The sequence below is a fragment of the Rattus rattus genome, chromosome 1, assembly GCF_011064425.1.
Source record: "Rattus rattus isolate New Zealand chromosome 1, Rrattus_CSIRO_v1, whole genome shotgun sequence".
NCBI lineage: Eukaryota > Metazoa > Chordata > Mammalia > Rodentia > Muridae > Rattus > Rattus rattus.
Window position 1 is genome coordinate 264265854 of NC_046154.1, and position 13217 is coordinate 264279070.

The 13217-nt window shown below is 46.2% G+C and overlaps 1 protein-coding gene across 1 annotated transcript in view; it reads right to left on the reverse strand.

The window, feature by feature from the left end:
* Positions 1–1569: 1569 nt before the first annotated feature.
* Positions 1570–13217, reverse strand: part of LOC116884172 (proton myo-inositol cotransporter) — a 143198-nt gene continuing 131550 nt past the window's right edge. Inside the window, exons 5-7 of the mRNA XM_032885323.1 lie at positions 6763–6884; positions 6497–6649; positions 1570–3271 (exon numbers count right to left, since the gene is read on the reverse strand). Coding sequence (XP_032741214.1) covers positions 3045–3271; positions 6497–6649; positions 6763–6884 — 502 coding nt within the window. The 3' untranslated portion in view covers positions 1570–3044. The remainder of the gene's footprint in view (positions 3272–6496; positions 6650–6762; positions 6885–13217) is intronic.

Here is a 13217-nt window from a genome sequence, read left to right on the forward strand (position 1 = left end):
GCGTCAGTTTTCCCCCCACTCTTTCTCTCTGTCTATTGGACAGCCAAGACCCATCAATTCTGTGCTTTCACTGGTCAACCACGTTAGAGTGAGTGACGCGTGTTAGGACTGGATCCTGGAGTGTGTTTCATTGGTAAACGGTTGAAAAGATTCTGGTGGGTTTTCTCCTGGAAATACCTTTCATTTAGACCTTCTACATGTACATTCAAAGCCATGTTTTAGAGGATGACTGAGTGTAGGTGTGACCATCGAAATTATTACAGATGTTTACACGGGAGAAAAATATTAAGATGGGATCTTTTCCAGGCCGGTGCTCTACCACTGAACCATATCCACTGACCGTGACGGCGAGTCCTTTTGACATCATTTTCAACAGATTGTGCTTACATGGATACAGAATGATGCATTCTTCATTCTCCTGCACGTTAGCCGCCCAGCCAGATTTCAGGCATGGTCATGACCTTCTTCACCCAATGTTCCCGACTGAAATACACCTGTATCGGATTTGGAACGCGTTTGGAAAGAAAGCTAACATTGCTGTAGCAAGTACATTTGCTTAATACGTCTATTTTAACATGTCAGGTCAGGTCATGTCATATCGAAATTGTCCTACAAAATATAGACGTTTGATGATTTCACGTGGGTGGTTTTCCAGTTGACAGCTGGGGTCAAAGACAGTAAGAGCATAGAAGATGTCTGAGAGAATAAAAGTCTGAGAATTTAATGTATTCTAAATGTTCGGCAAATCTGAAAATCATATCTGGATTTTAGAGGGTTCCTTTTCAAGTATTGAGTTGCTTTTTTACAAGTTATAAATAAGTCTTACATGCACAGTGCTGTCCTGTATGTTAAAGGTTTGGACTCCTGTTACTGTATCGATAACAAAAGATTTTTAGAAATGAAGGGGACAGGGCAAGAAGTACGTGAACAATTTCCTAATATCATGTTAATTTATGGACATGAAGCTGAGAACATACTTGTTTTTGTTAGCAAGAATGGGTCACACACACCCAGCTTTCAGCACTAAGGACTCTAGTTGTCCCTTAGAAAGGTTTCCTGGCCAGCTCTGCTGAGATACCTGTGTGTGCTTAAGGCCACGTAGACCTCAAAGGGAAGAATTGAGGCAACGGGTTGGACAAATTGGAAAAATATATTTTAAAAGGAGCACTTGCTTATCTTTTTCTTCCCATAATATGCTAACGATACCACATTTGATCTCATAAAATGCTGTTAAGAAACGCCTTAAGAGATCAGAAATATCCAATAACACATCCTATTACATAATATCTTCTGCTCTAGAGAAAAATCAGTACTAATATTCTCTATAAATAAATTTCAAAGCACCTAATTTGAGGGAAACCTTTCCAAAATATTATGTTAGTTTTTTTTTAAATAACGTTAAATAATCAAACAGAGAGAACGTCCTCTTTTGGCTGAAGGATTTGTAGGGCACAAAGTTGACAGTGTAGGTAACTCTGGTGACCGGAGGGTAACTTCCTTTGCTACAGTCTGTGCTTGGTAATTACGGTGAGAAGAAGCAAGAATAACCGTTTTGGAGATCGGTTTCCTTCGTGTGTCACTAGTCATCATTCACCTGGGTACGTAACTCAATCAGATGCTTAGATCGCGTGCAGCATCAAACTGGTTTGTCCCTAACTGGCCCTTAGATTCAGCCTTAGCTTTGGAAGAACACACAGATAAATGACGTTTGTGAGCAAGTAATTTTGTTTGTATCACATAGCTCTCCATAGGGTGGTAAGAATTAGGAACTCAGGGTTGAGCGAACATAGAAACCATCAAATACTTTGAGAGACACAATACTGACTGTGGCATTAAGAACCTGGCTAGGTCTTCTTTTCCAATGGAGAAACCGAGATTTCTCCAGACAGAAACCAAACCAAGTCTGAGATGAGAAGCAGACACAGCTTCGAATTTTGCTTGTGCAGCAAATTACTGAGAATGAGCAGAGAACACGAAATTAGAAAGTAGCTCACGTCCTCAGCGGGAGATCGCAAGTAATTAGAAGTGGGGTGCGCTCCTGTCCTCAGTACGGACCAATAAAACACCTGGAGAAAGAAGTCCTAGGATTTAAATTAAATGTCGATAACGTCTCGGCCACTGACTTCTTTCCTCTTGTGCCAGCAGCTGTCATTCGACACCCAGGAAGGCACAGAACAGCAGGGGCCAGGCGTGACAATGCAGAATCTGGGGTGGAACCCACCCTGGAACGCAGTTGACCGCCTGGCGCTGCTTCACGTCTACGACTGCATTCCGAAGTGACTCACGAATCGGGGCATATAAAAATCTGTTCTTTCTTACTCGGACAATAAAATATACTTATCAAAACATGCTAACGTGTCTCTGCAAATATACTCATCACTGATGCAAAAAGAGTACGAAAATAACCCTTAAAAGGCCCGCTTTGGATAGTGTTCAAAAGCTCCTGTGTATTCAGCCTCTGAGGGAATTTCCACATCTGTGTTGGAGAAGCCAACATCTGGAATCCAAAGGCGAAAGGGACAGCTGTGTCCTCGTAGGACTTCGGAATTTGTGGAGGGAAGTTTAGATGGGATTCACTCTGTACTGATCAGAGAAAAGCCACTACCTGATATGAAAATTTAGGGTCAATAGGCCGTGTTTTGACATTAAATATTCTTAGATCGTTTTAAATAATCCTTTATAAATATACGTAAATAATCTGCCTATGTAAGCACTGACTGTATTGCCACTAATTATGTGTGGTTTAAGGAGAAAGGGACCCCAACTGAAGTCGCTGGGTACAACAGTAGTGTTTAGATTGTCTCGGGAAGGGCTTGTACACATTTGCCTAAGAAAAATCTGTGGTTATTTATTTATTTTTTTTAGCATTTCTGTGTATGAAAATAAACATCACCACAGTTGTATTTTTCTGCTCATCGAGTCTTCTGGAATATGGAGTCATTGGCAAGGACTGTGGGGAGACTCGGCTTGTGAGCAGGGCAGTGACCAACCGCTGGCCTTCCCGACACGTTCGCTTCAGTAACCGGGAAGTCATCGTGTGGAAGTCACTCCACGTCCGAGGCGTCGTTGTCGGAGAGATGGTAGTTGCTTCCCTTCACGCGGATGTACTCGATGTACCTGCCCTCGTCCGAGTCCGCGGTGCCGCAGGTGCACAGCCGGTGGTCGAAGAGTGATTCGATTTCCTCTAGTTTTTTCCCTTTGGTTTCAGGAAGACAGCCATAGACGAAAAGCAGTCCCACAGCGGCGAATCCGGCGTAGAGGAAGAACGCTCCTGTGGTGGGAGAAGAACACGGTGAACGGCCCTGGGTGGGTTTTCGACTCGTGCATAGCTGTAGTTTGAAATGCAACCAAATGGTGCCCACCAACCTCCCTTACCTGGTTGTTTCTCATCCTGTGACGACGATGACAACAACAACAACAACAACAACAACAACAACAACAACAACAAACCCTCAAACCATACCATAGCAGACTGAAGAAATTAACAGACCAGGCTCAGAGAGACGCTCATCTCAGAAGTTGCCCTCAGAGCCCAAGCTGTGGAGAGCAGCTCTCCCCTGACTGGTTTGTCAATACTCTCACTAGTATTGTAATAACCAAAAAGCCCTGTTACCATGGGGCATGCATGCGTCTGTCTAATCTCCTCAGAAGCATGGAAGGTCAGGAGAAATCTAGATTTCCGGGACGTGGTATAGTGAAGGCGCTGTTGAGTTAATGGTTCCATGGTGTTCACGGCCCTTCCCCTTCTTCCTGTTTCTTACGGTCACACCTGGAGGTCATTCCGTGCCTTGAAATGCAGACTCCCAGTGGGATCCAGGAAATCCCACTGAAGGGAAAGCTCTAACTGAAATTGAGGATTCCAAAGCAGGCAGGTTGGCTGTTGATGGTGTGTGTGTGTGTGTGTGTGTGTGTGTGTGTGTGTGTGTGTGTGTGTGTGTGTGTGTGTGTATTTACAGGGGGGTGGAGGGAGGGGGGGGGGGGGGGGTTCCAGGTGAGCCCTACGGTTAAGCTGTAGAGCGCGCCACTGCACATTATAGTCAGACGGGGATGATAATGGAAAATATAATTCCTCATCATTTTTCTGAGAGAAATCTTCCGAGAATCCTCTCTTAAATTCAAGATTAAAACCAATATTTGGGAAGCATACAAGAAGAGTCAATGGGCACATTTCAGTTTCAGTACTCCAGTAAGGGACAACCTTAATCTACTGCCCACCACGGGGTTCATTTAGCTCCACATGCTGTGTACCGGTCTGTGCTTGTCTTACCCAGGCTACTGTTAGCAGGGAACAACCTTGCAATGCAAGTCTAAGCACTGATGCTTAGGAAGGAATCAGTATTTCCGTGGAAATATACCATCGGGACGCATCCCTATTAATCAGGAACATAAAAACACTTTCGTAAATCGTTAACCTACAGATTAGAACTTGAGCCCAAAAGTCTAACCAGGCCGGCCACATGTCCCCACTGTTAGTAGAAGTGAGGGGCCAGCGTGTTGACCGGAGGGAAGGACGGCTTCTTCCTGCGTACTCCTGACAAAAGCCAACTCAGCCCTATCTACACCATTCCGTCAGCTCCCCGTGCTTTTTCTAACAGGACAGATTTGCTCTCCCATCGCTATAAGCCCACGTGGCGCATGTAAATGCACGCCAGCAAAACAATGGAGGAGAGCAGCCTGGTCCCCTCTGATGCCTCCTGCCCCACCTCATCCCCAAAGAGCACGTGGCTAGCAAGAGTTTTACTGCGTGGAGTTTTGTTATGCGGGTCTCTATAAAAGATACTCCTTGGGCTGTTAGTCTATGCAGAGAGCGCTTCGTGTGTTTAATCGTTCTCAAGAATCAATCGTTGACAAGTAGTACCTGTCATCATGTCATGAAAACGAATCTGTGAACTTCTAGAAACATTTTTTAGCTGTTAAGAGGCATAAAGCTGACTATTCTAGACACACCACCGGCTTATGATATTTCCTTCTCAAGCAAACAAATGTTTCTAGATTCGTGGTCCTCAACCTGTGTGTTATGGCCATTGGAAAACACACATTCCTGATGGTCTAAGTAACTTCGACATTGTTTCGTGACAAAATTAAAGTCATGAAGCAGCAGCAAAAGTGAACTTATGGTTAGGGGTTCCTTAAGACCACCGAGGATGTGTGTTTTCTGGTGGTCGTGAACCACAGGTTGAGGACTGCTGTTCTAGGTATTCTAATCGGCCAATGGGAGGGAAGATAGCAAACGACTGGCTTCCCAGTACCAATCACAGTGATGGTAGCAGAGGGGCCTGAAGACAGAAGAAAGAGATTTATATGCTTCCTCAAAGTTGTCATTCTTACACAGCTGAACGTGATGCTTGCCCTCCGAGTCCCCTGGCAAGGGTCAGGAGCGCAGTGTTGGGTGAAGCTTCCTGGGCCTCTGGTACATGGCAAAAGTAGGGACATGTCCAGAGCATGCAGTAGGAAGGTCTGCTGGGGAGGCCTCAGAGGGGGCCAGATACCCCTCTGTGTTTCCCATGTGTCATGTGGGCTTACGGGGATGTGAATACTGAGACTTCACATTCCATCATTAAAAATTTATCCCAATTAATGTCATCGTACCTTATAAAATATTGCAGGCAGGTCACCTATGTGTGTGGCGGGTGGAAGGTTGGGAAGGGACAGAGCAAGAACTTTTTTGCTTTAGTAAACGTAGGTTTGGAATCGCTTCGCAAAGAACTTCTGTAATGCGTCCTTACCCACCAGTGTTTCCCTAAAGCTGCAGTCTCTGCTTGTGTTTGTAGAGACTTTTGTCCCTAGGTCTGTAAGTGGTAAGTGCTGGGCTCCATGGTGCAAGAATGCATGTCCTGGCTGGAGCAGATGACTCGGGGGATGGTACGGTGTCCCAAATGGGTGAGCTACTCTCAGGCGTGCACTGAGTCTGCCTAGGTGTGGCTCTCCATCCTTTGCACGGGACATCCCATCAGCCCTGTTATCGGTGCTTTACCATTTCCTGTTTGCTTCCTTGTTAGACGGAAAGCTGTGCTGTAAGGATTTCCATCCTGGTGGGCATGGAGATGCTCAGGAATGGAAGAATGGTGGTGGTGGTGGTGGTGGTGGTGGTGGTGGTGGTGGTGGTGGTGGTGGTGGGGGTGGTGGTGGTGGTGGTGGTGGGGTGGTGATGGTGATGGTGGTGGTGATGGTGGTGGTGGTGGTGATGATGATGGTGATGATGGTGGTGATGATGGTGATGGTGGTGGTGGTGATGATTGGTGATGATGATGGTGATGATGATAGTGATGGTGGTGGTGGTGGTGATGGGGAGATACTCAAGCGCTTGGAGACAAGAAGTTTAGGGAAAGAGAACTCTCCCAGGTACATGGTCCAGACCCCCTATAGTGATAAAACCTGTACAGAGATACTTATGAAAACCAAAACAAAGAAGTAACCCCTCTCTCGGAAATCCAGGGTTTCTAAGGATAGAGCATCAGAAATAACAATGAAAGGACACTGAAAAACATGCTCTTACCATAGTATGTAAGATACTCCGCTGTGTGTAAAAAGGTCAGTGAAACCAGCACGTTGAAAATCCAGTTTATCCCAGCTGAGCACGCATTTCCTGTACTTCTTGCCCAGAGAGGATAGATTTCAGAGTTCACGGTCCAGGGCATTGGTCCCATTCCTGAGAAGTAAACAATGAAAGCTGCAGTAAAAGTCACCTAGGGAATGAAACACAGTAGCCTGACTCTTCCAAGAGGGGACAAGGCAACGCAAAGGTAACAAAGCCGTGCTTACCGGGTGCAAAGAAAACAAGATATAACACCAGGCCCACAAGTGCTGTCCAGGAGTACGGGGTAGGGCAGAAACTGTAAGCCCAGTGAACATCTTCTGCTTTGAACTTGGTTTCGTTTTCACACCTGAAAAACATGTCTTAGTTCAGTGTTCTAGGATACAGCTGTAGAAGCTAGTGTGATTATGTTGGGTGTACTTGGAAATTCTTCAACGTCCTAAGGGAAAAAGGCAAACATATTTTTCTTAGAAAATTAAAATCCTGGGTCCTGAATGCACATATGCAAATAGTCATATTAGATTGAGAGTGAAATGCAGAGTAGACATGTAAGTCTACACAGAGTTTCCTACAATTCCAGGGTGGGTGAGTCATGCGTCACTTCTTACCCAGCTGCCACAAATGAGACCTTATTTCCAACACGAAGCTAAATTAGGCTGAGCAACACTCCAGGGTTCCCTGGGTCAGTTCGCCGAGGTGGAAAGGTTGTAGTCTATGCCGTCATCATCCATCAAGAGGAATGAGGAAGGGAAAGCCACGATCAAAACATAGTATATGGAAATTTTTAATAAGAAGAAATAAAAACAATGCAAGAAACAAAAGAGAAACTATAAAAATACAAAATAAAAAAGCAAAAGAATAATGTCCTCATTGTTGTCCTGTTGCCGTGAAGAGACACCAAGGCCAAAGCAATGCTTATAGAGGAATGTGTTTCATCTGGGGCCTCAGGACAGTTTTGGAAGGTTAGTCCATGGTCACCATGGTCGGAATCAGACAGGCATGGCTTGAAGCAGCAGCTGAGAGCTATACATTCTGATCCATATACAGATACACAGCAGGAGAGAGAGAGAGAGAGAGAGAGAGAGAGAGAGAGAGAGAGAGAGAGAGAGAGGAGAGAAAGAGAGAGACAGAGACAGAGAGACAGATGGAAAGAATGAGAGACAGAGACACAGACAGACAGACAGACAGAAATATAAAGACACAGATACAGACAGAAACTGGGCCTGGCAAGGGCTTGAACACCTCAAAGCCGACTGCCAGGGACACATCTCCTCCAATAAGACCACACCTCGGTCAATGAATGTTGCGCCCAACCTCGACCAGCAAGGAAGACACGACTAGCAGAGATCTTCTTCAGGCAGTTTATTCAGGATCCTGGATGTAAGCTTATTCTCTCTCCCTGGGGAACGCCCTGTATCAGCTTAAATACCTGACGCTGACCAACCTCAGCATGCCACGTGGGTCATGTAGTCAAGCTGTCACTATGCGGAAGCTAGCAGGCAAGGCAGACATAGCCAAGTAAGGACTTATTTATTACAAGGAGTGCTCACCGTCGGGAGGGTGGAAGGCGGAAGCCAGCGTGATCTTTGGGGTGCGGCATGTCGCAGCTCCCTACAAATGAGGCCACACCTCCTAATCCTTCCCATCAGTTAAACCAACTGGGAACTTAGCATTCATGCATATAAGTGAATGGGGCCATTCTCATTCAGACCCATATCATAGTGCAAAATGCATTCAGTCCAATATCAAAAAATTCCCCATAGGTTGGGGGGTGCTGGGAGCAGGGAGTCTCCCAGGCATCAATGGGGGTAACCTTAGCTGAGACTCACAGCAGTGGGGATGTGGAACCTGAAGAGGCCACCTCTTGTAGCCAAGCAGGACCCCATTGGAGCTACAGGGGCACCAATGTACCCACAAAAGCTTTGATTCCAAATTTATCCTATCTACAAGCAATAGAGGGACAGGGGATGGAGCAGAGACTGAGGGAATGGTCAACTAATAACCGGCCCAACTTGAGACCCATCCCATGGGCAAGTGTCTCAGTCAGGGTCTCTATTCCTGCACAAACTCAGGACCAAGAAGCAAGTTGGGGAGGAAAGGGTTTATTCAGCTCACACTTCCACATTGCTGTTCATCACCAAAGGAAGTCAGGACTGGAACTCACAGAGAGCAGGAATCAGGAGCTGATGCAGAGGCCATGAGGGATGTTACTTACTGGCTTGCTTCCCCTGGCTTACTCAGCTTGCTCTCTTATAGAACCCAAGACCGCCAGCCCAGGGATGGCACCACCCACAATGGGCTGGGTCCTTCCCACTTGATCACTGGTTGAGAAAATGCCTTACAGCCGGGTCTCGTGGAGGCATTTCCTCAACTGAGGCTCCTTTCTCTGTGATAATTCCAGCTTGTGCCAAGTTGACACACAGAACCAGCCAGGACAGCCAGCAACAATCCCTGACTCTGTTAATGATCCTCTGTTATGTTTGCAGAAAGGAGCCTAGCATGCTTGTCCTCTGAGAGGCTCCACCTAGCAGCTGACAGAAACAGACGCAGAGACCCACAACCAACATTGGATGGAACTTGGGGACTCTAATGGAAGAGCTGGGTGAAGAATTGAGGGCCCCAAAGGAGATAGGAACTCCCCAGGAAGACCAATAGAGTCAACTAACCTGGACCCTTGGGGGCTCTCAGAGACTGACCCACCAATGAAACAGCGAGCTGGACCCAGCAGATGTGCAGCTTGTTCTTCATGTGGGTCCCCCAACAACCAGAGTGGGGGCTGTCCCTAAAGCTGTTGCTTGTCTGTAGAATACATTCCCATGAGTGGGGCTGCCTTGTCCAGCCTCAGTGGGGAGAGGATGCGTCTAGACCTGCAGAGACTTGATGTACCAGAGTGGGGGATACCCAGGGGAGCCTCTACCCTCTCAGTGGAGAAGGGAATAGGGGATGGTGGAAGGACTGTGTGAGGGGGTACTGGGGTACAGAGCCTGAGATATAAAGTGAATAAAGTATATTAAAAAATCTTAACCTCTTGTCAGCACAGCTCTCTGTGGAGCTGAGAGGTCACCGAGCAATGAATGGGGCTTGTGTGTTTACGGGTTTATGAGCAGAAAGCAACAGTTGACATCTGATAAAATCTTCCACTCAATATCCTCCACCTTAACTTCCCACCAGAGACAACATGCTTTGAGTTATTCTACCTGTAAGAAAATAATAAAGAAGGAAATGAAGCCAAGAGAGAAGGGAAAGACAGAAACAAAGAAAGGCTTCAGGTAGACAAGCTCCTGGAGGGGTGGGGTTGGGGGTGGAGGACGCTCACAAACAATGAACGTTTCCTGAAAACCTCTACTTGCTATTTTTCTCACCACAGTGCTTACTGAAGTCTGTGTATTTCAAGGGGAACGGTGTGCTGGTCAGCACAGCTTTTACCTCCGCGCTGAACAGGGTAGAGAGCCTGTCACTCCCTGTCATCCCTGAGTGGATGTCAGGAACGCTCTGAGGCCCTGACCCGGTAGAGACACACATTCAGAAGCATGCAGACCGCTAATGACTGAGGTTGTGAGACCACTCTCGGCCTTCACAGCACAGACACGAGACCTTTCAACTGTAGAACCAAGATATGGACTCTGAACACCACAGGGCTGCGGGCCTCCACTCTGCAGGGCAGTCCTGGCCACGGCTAGCGCCACTGGATGCTCCTGCAAAGAAGAGGCAGGCAGACATGGGCTTAGTAGAAGCCATGCTGTGTGGGGCAAAATCAGAAAAGGTGATCCAATGAACGAGGAGACCGTGGAAGAGGACAGAGAGCACAGGCCCGTCAGGCACAGGACATAAAGGTGATGGTGAGCCCTGTACCGTAATATTCACATAGGAAAATGTCATAAAGAAGCCTGGTATTTTGTGGCTGTGTGGCAATGAATATCCACCTGCAGAGTGAGCAGGCTGAAGCTGGGCGCCCCAAATAAACCAGTGAGGTTTCCCGGCCCTCGTCTGAGCCCGCGCCCCTTCAACAGTGCGTTAACAAATTAATCACAGTCTGAAGGTGGGATTGTTGTCTCCCCCATCAGATTTGACAGTTGTAAATGGAAGAAGCCAGTAGAGGGACTAAGCAGTGCCAATAACAACTGCTCTGGCAGCAGTTACCCCCGAGAACACACCCCTGCCCTCCTACACAGGACAAGCCTCCCGTACCGTTCTTCTATTCACAACAAATGCATTTAGTTTAATCATGCACTGTACAGAAGAGGGCAGAAGAGAAACACAGTATGGATTTAAAATGCATAACCTCTCATTTTTACTTACTGAAAACCTTAGGACTTTTCTTTCTTCCCCAAAGAGGAAACGTTCCCAAATCTGACTTTGGGTAAGGAAACGGAGTATATTCATGAGATGGGATGATTTTTCTAGCTTTATTTCTGGTGCATAGGACTTCATGTAGACGTCGAAGGCAAGCTATTCGTCACTGTAATTCGGCCATCCTTGACTTGCTATAGAGCCTGGGTGATACCTTTGCTGTTCTGATGGGTTGCCTGCATAGGCTTTCTTTGCTAAGTGACTGTTGTAGACCGAGAACAAAGCATGCTTTGTCTGTTCTTGCCCGGGGACTGTGATGTCTGGGACAAGACCACCAGCTACGGCCACAAAGCCAGAGGTTAGCTCTGATGGTTCTTTTAGCTGTGGGAATATGTGATGAGATGACACCAAATTTGAAAGTGGGCATGGGGGTGTGCTTAGGGGAGCACAGAGTGCCCCCCCCAGGAAAGGACAACTTTTATTCTCATCTGAGAAAAAAATACCAAGCAATCAAAGGACAATAATAAAACATATTTCCTTGAGATTCATTTTTGTTTTTAATTATATGTGTATTTATATATATGGGGTGTCCGGAGTTATGTGCCCATGAGTGCAGGTGCCTGTTGAGTCCATAGAATGGTGTTGTAGCCCTTGGATCTGGAATTACAGGCAGACGTGACCATTCCAATATAGGTAATGGGAACCTAATGTGGGTCTTCTGCAAGAGCAGCAGGAAGTCTTGTGGGAGTTTGGATGAAGGCTCCCATGAGGCTCTTGTGTTTGACTACTCAGTCCTCAGTTGGCCGGACTGCTTGGTAAGGATTAGGAAGTGTGGCCTTGTTGGAAGAGGTGTGTTACTGTGGGCAGGGTTTGAAACTTCAAAAGCCCATACCATTTCCCAGTCTCTCTTCTCTCTCTCCCTCTTCTTCTCCCCCCTCTCCCTTTCTCTGCTTTGTTCTTGTAGGTCAAATGTCTCAATCTCAGATAGTGTCCAGCACCCTGCCTGTCTGCCTGCTGACATTATGGTCATGGATTCACCCTCTTGTACTGTAATTGGTACTCGATACCAATAGACTTTTTTCTAAGTTGTCTTGGTGATGGTGCAGGCTGGACAGCAGGAGAAAAGTAACTAGGACAGTAGTTGGTAACCACAGAAGCATGCCCCCAGACTTTTATAGTTTTCAGAAGCAATGCTAACTTTTGAGTATCTCATCAAAGGAGCTAGGAGAAGTTACTGTTTAAAAAAGTGACTCATTACTTCACACTAACTCCAGTCACTATTTAGTAACCCAATATGAAAACAAAAAACAAAAAATGAGAGCCTAAAACCAAAAATTAGAGCCCTTTGTGTTAACAGCAGCTGTACAGCCTTTAAACTCTAATTATAGGTCTACAGGTGACCACGGTATGAGCCTGTCACTTGTGACATGCATACCATGCTAAGAAAAGCACACAAAGTTCCCCAGTGCCTTATCTGCCCACATTGTACTTGGTTTTGTACTTTTTTTTTCTGCATAGGATTGTTACATAAAAGCAATTTGGGGGAAGATGGCAGTCTTTCTTTAGTTACTTTCCTTTCTAGCAAAAAGAAGACCTTTAGAATTCCTAAGCAATTATATTAACGATGTGGGCAAATTCAAAGCATTAGAGACAGAGCTAAAAGTTTGTTCTTATTTTTATTTTCAAATTTATCTCTATATTAAATTGCAGCACCAGAGATTTTCACCAGTCATTCATATACTCTTAATATGAGAAATAGATTCACAGAATATAAGCAGACCAACGGGAACATGTCTCATGCCAAGGAGGACTCGGTGATTATTGGTACAGCAATTCTGATTCCAATCGGTGAGGCAGAGTGATGTCACATCATGCTATAAAAGAAACCAGCGGGAGAGAGAGCCTGAAAACTCCACTTACAAGGCTGCTGTGTAACAAACAGAATGGGCACACGAAAAAGCCTATGATGGACCTGTGACCTGTGAAGGTTTTAATTTTCTGGGAAAAAAAATCATTGAGTCTCTGTCCTTTAAAACGTCTGCTCTGGACCTCTCTCTCCGTGTCCCTGGTTTAACTTTCAGCTCTGAAAGAAGATTCTTCATTTTCACCTGTGAAGCTCAGAGACCTCACCAAGCAGCTGGGGGTGGTGCGGCTGAGACTCAGACAGTAGCCCAGCTCACTGGACCCAACCCATTTCTCCTTCCGCTGCAACTGTGGGATGTGGTTGGAGGTTAAGGTTATTCTCGGGTCTTTGTCCCACTGACCCTGCCCTACCCCAAAGTGCTCCAACTCATGCCAAAAAAGCCACAGGTGGTGTCTGTAGTTCTCCACAAGCTCAACAGATATCCGCGGCGTCACCTTTCTGGGGCCGCGGGTTAGCACCACTGTGTTA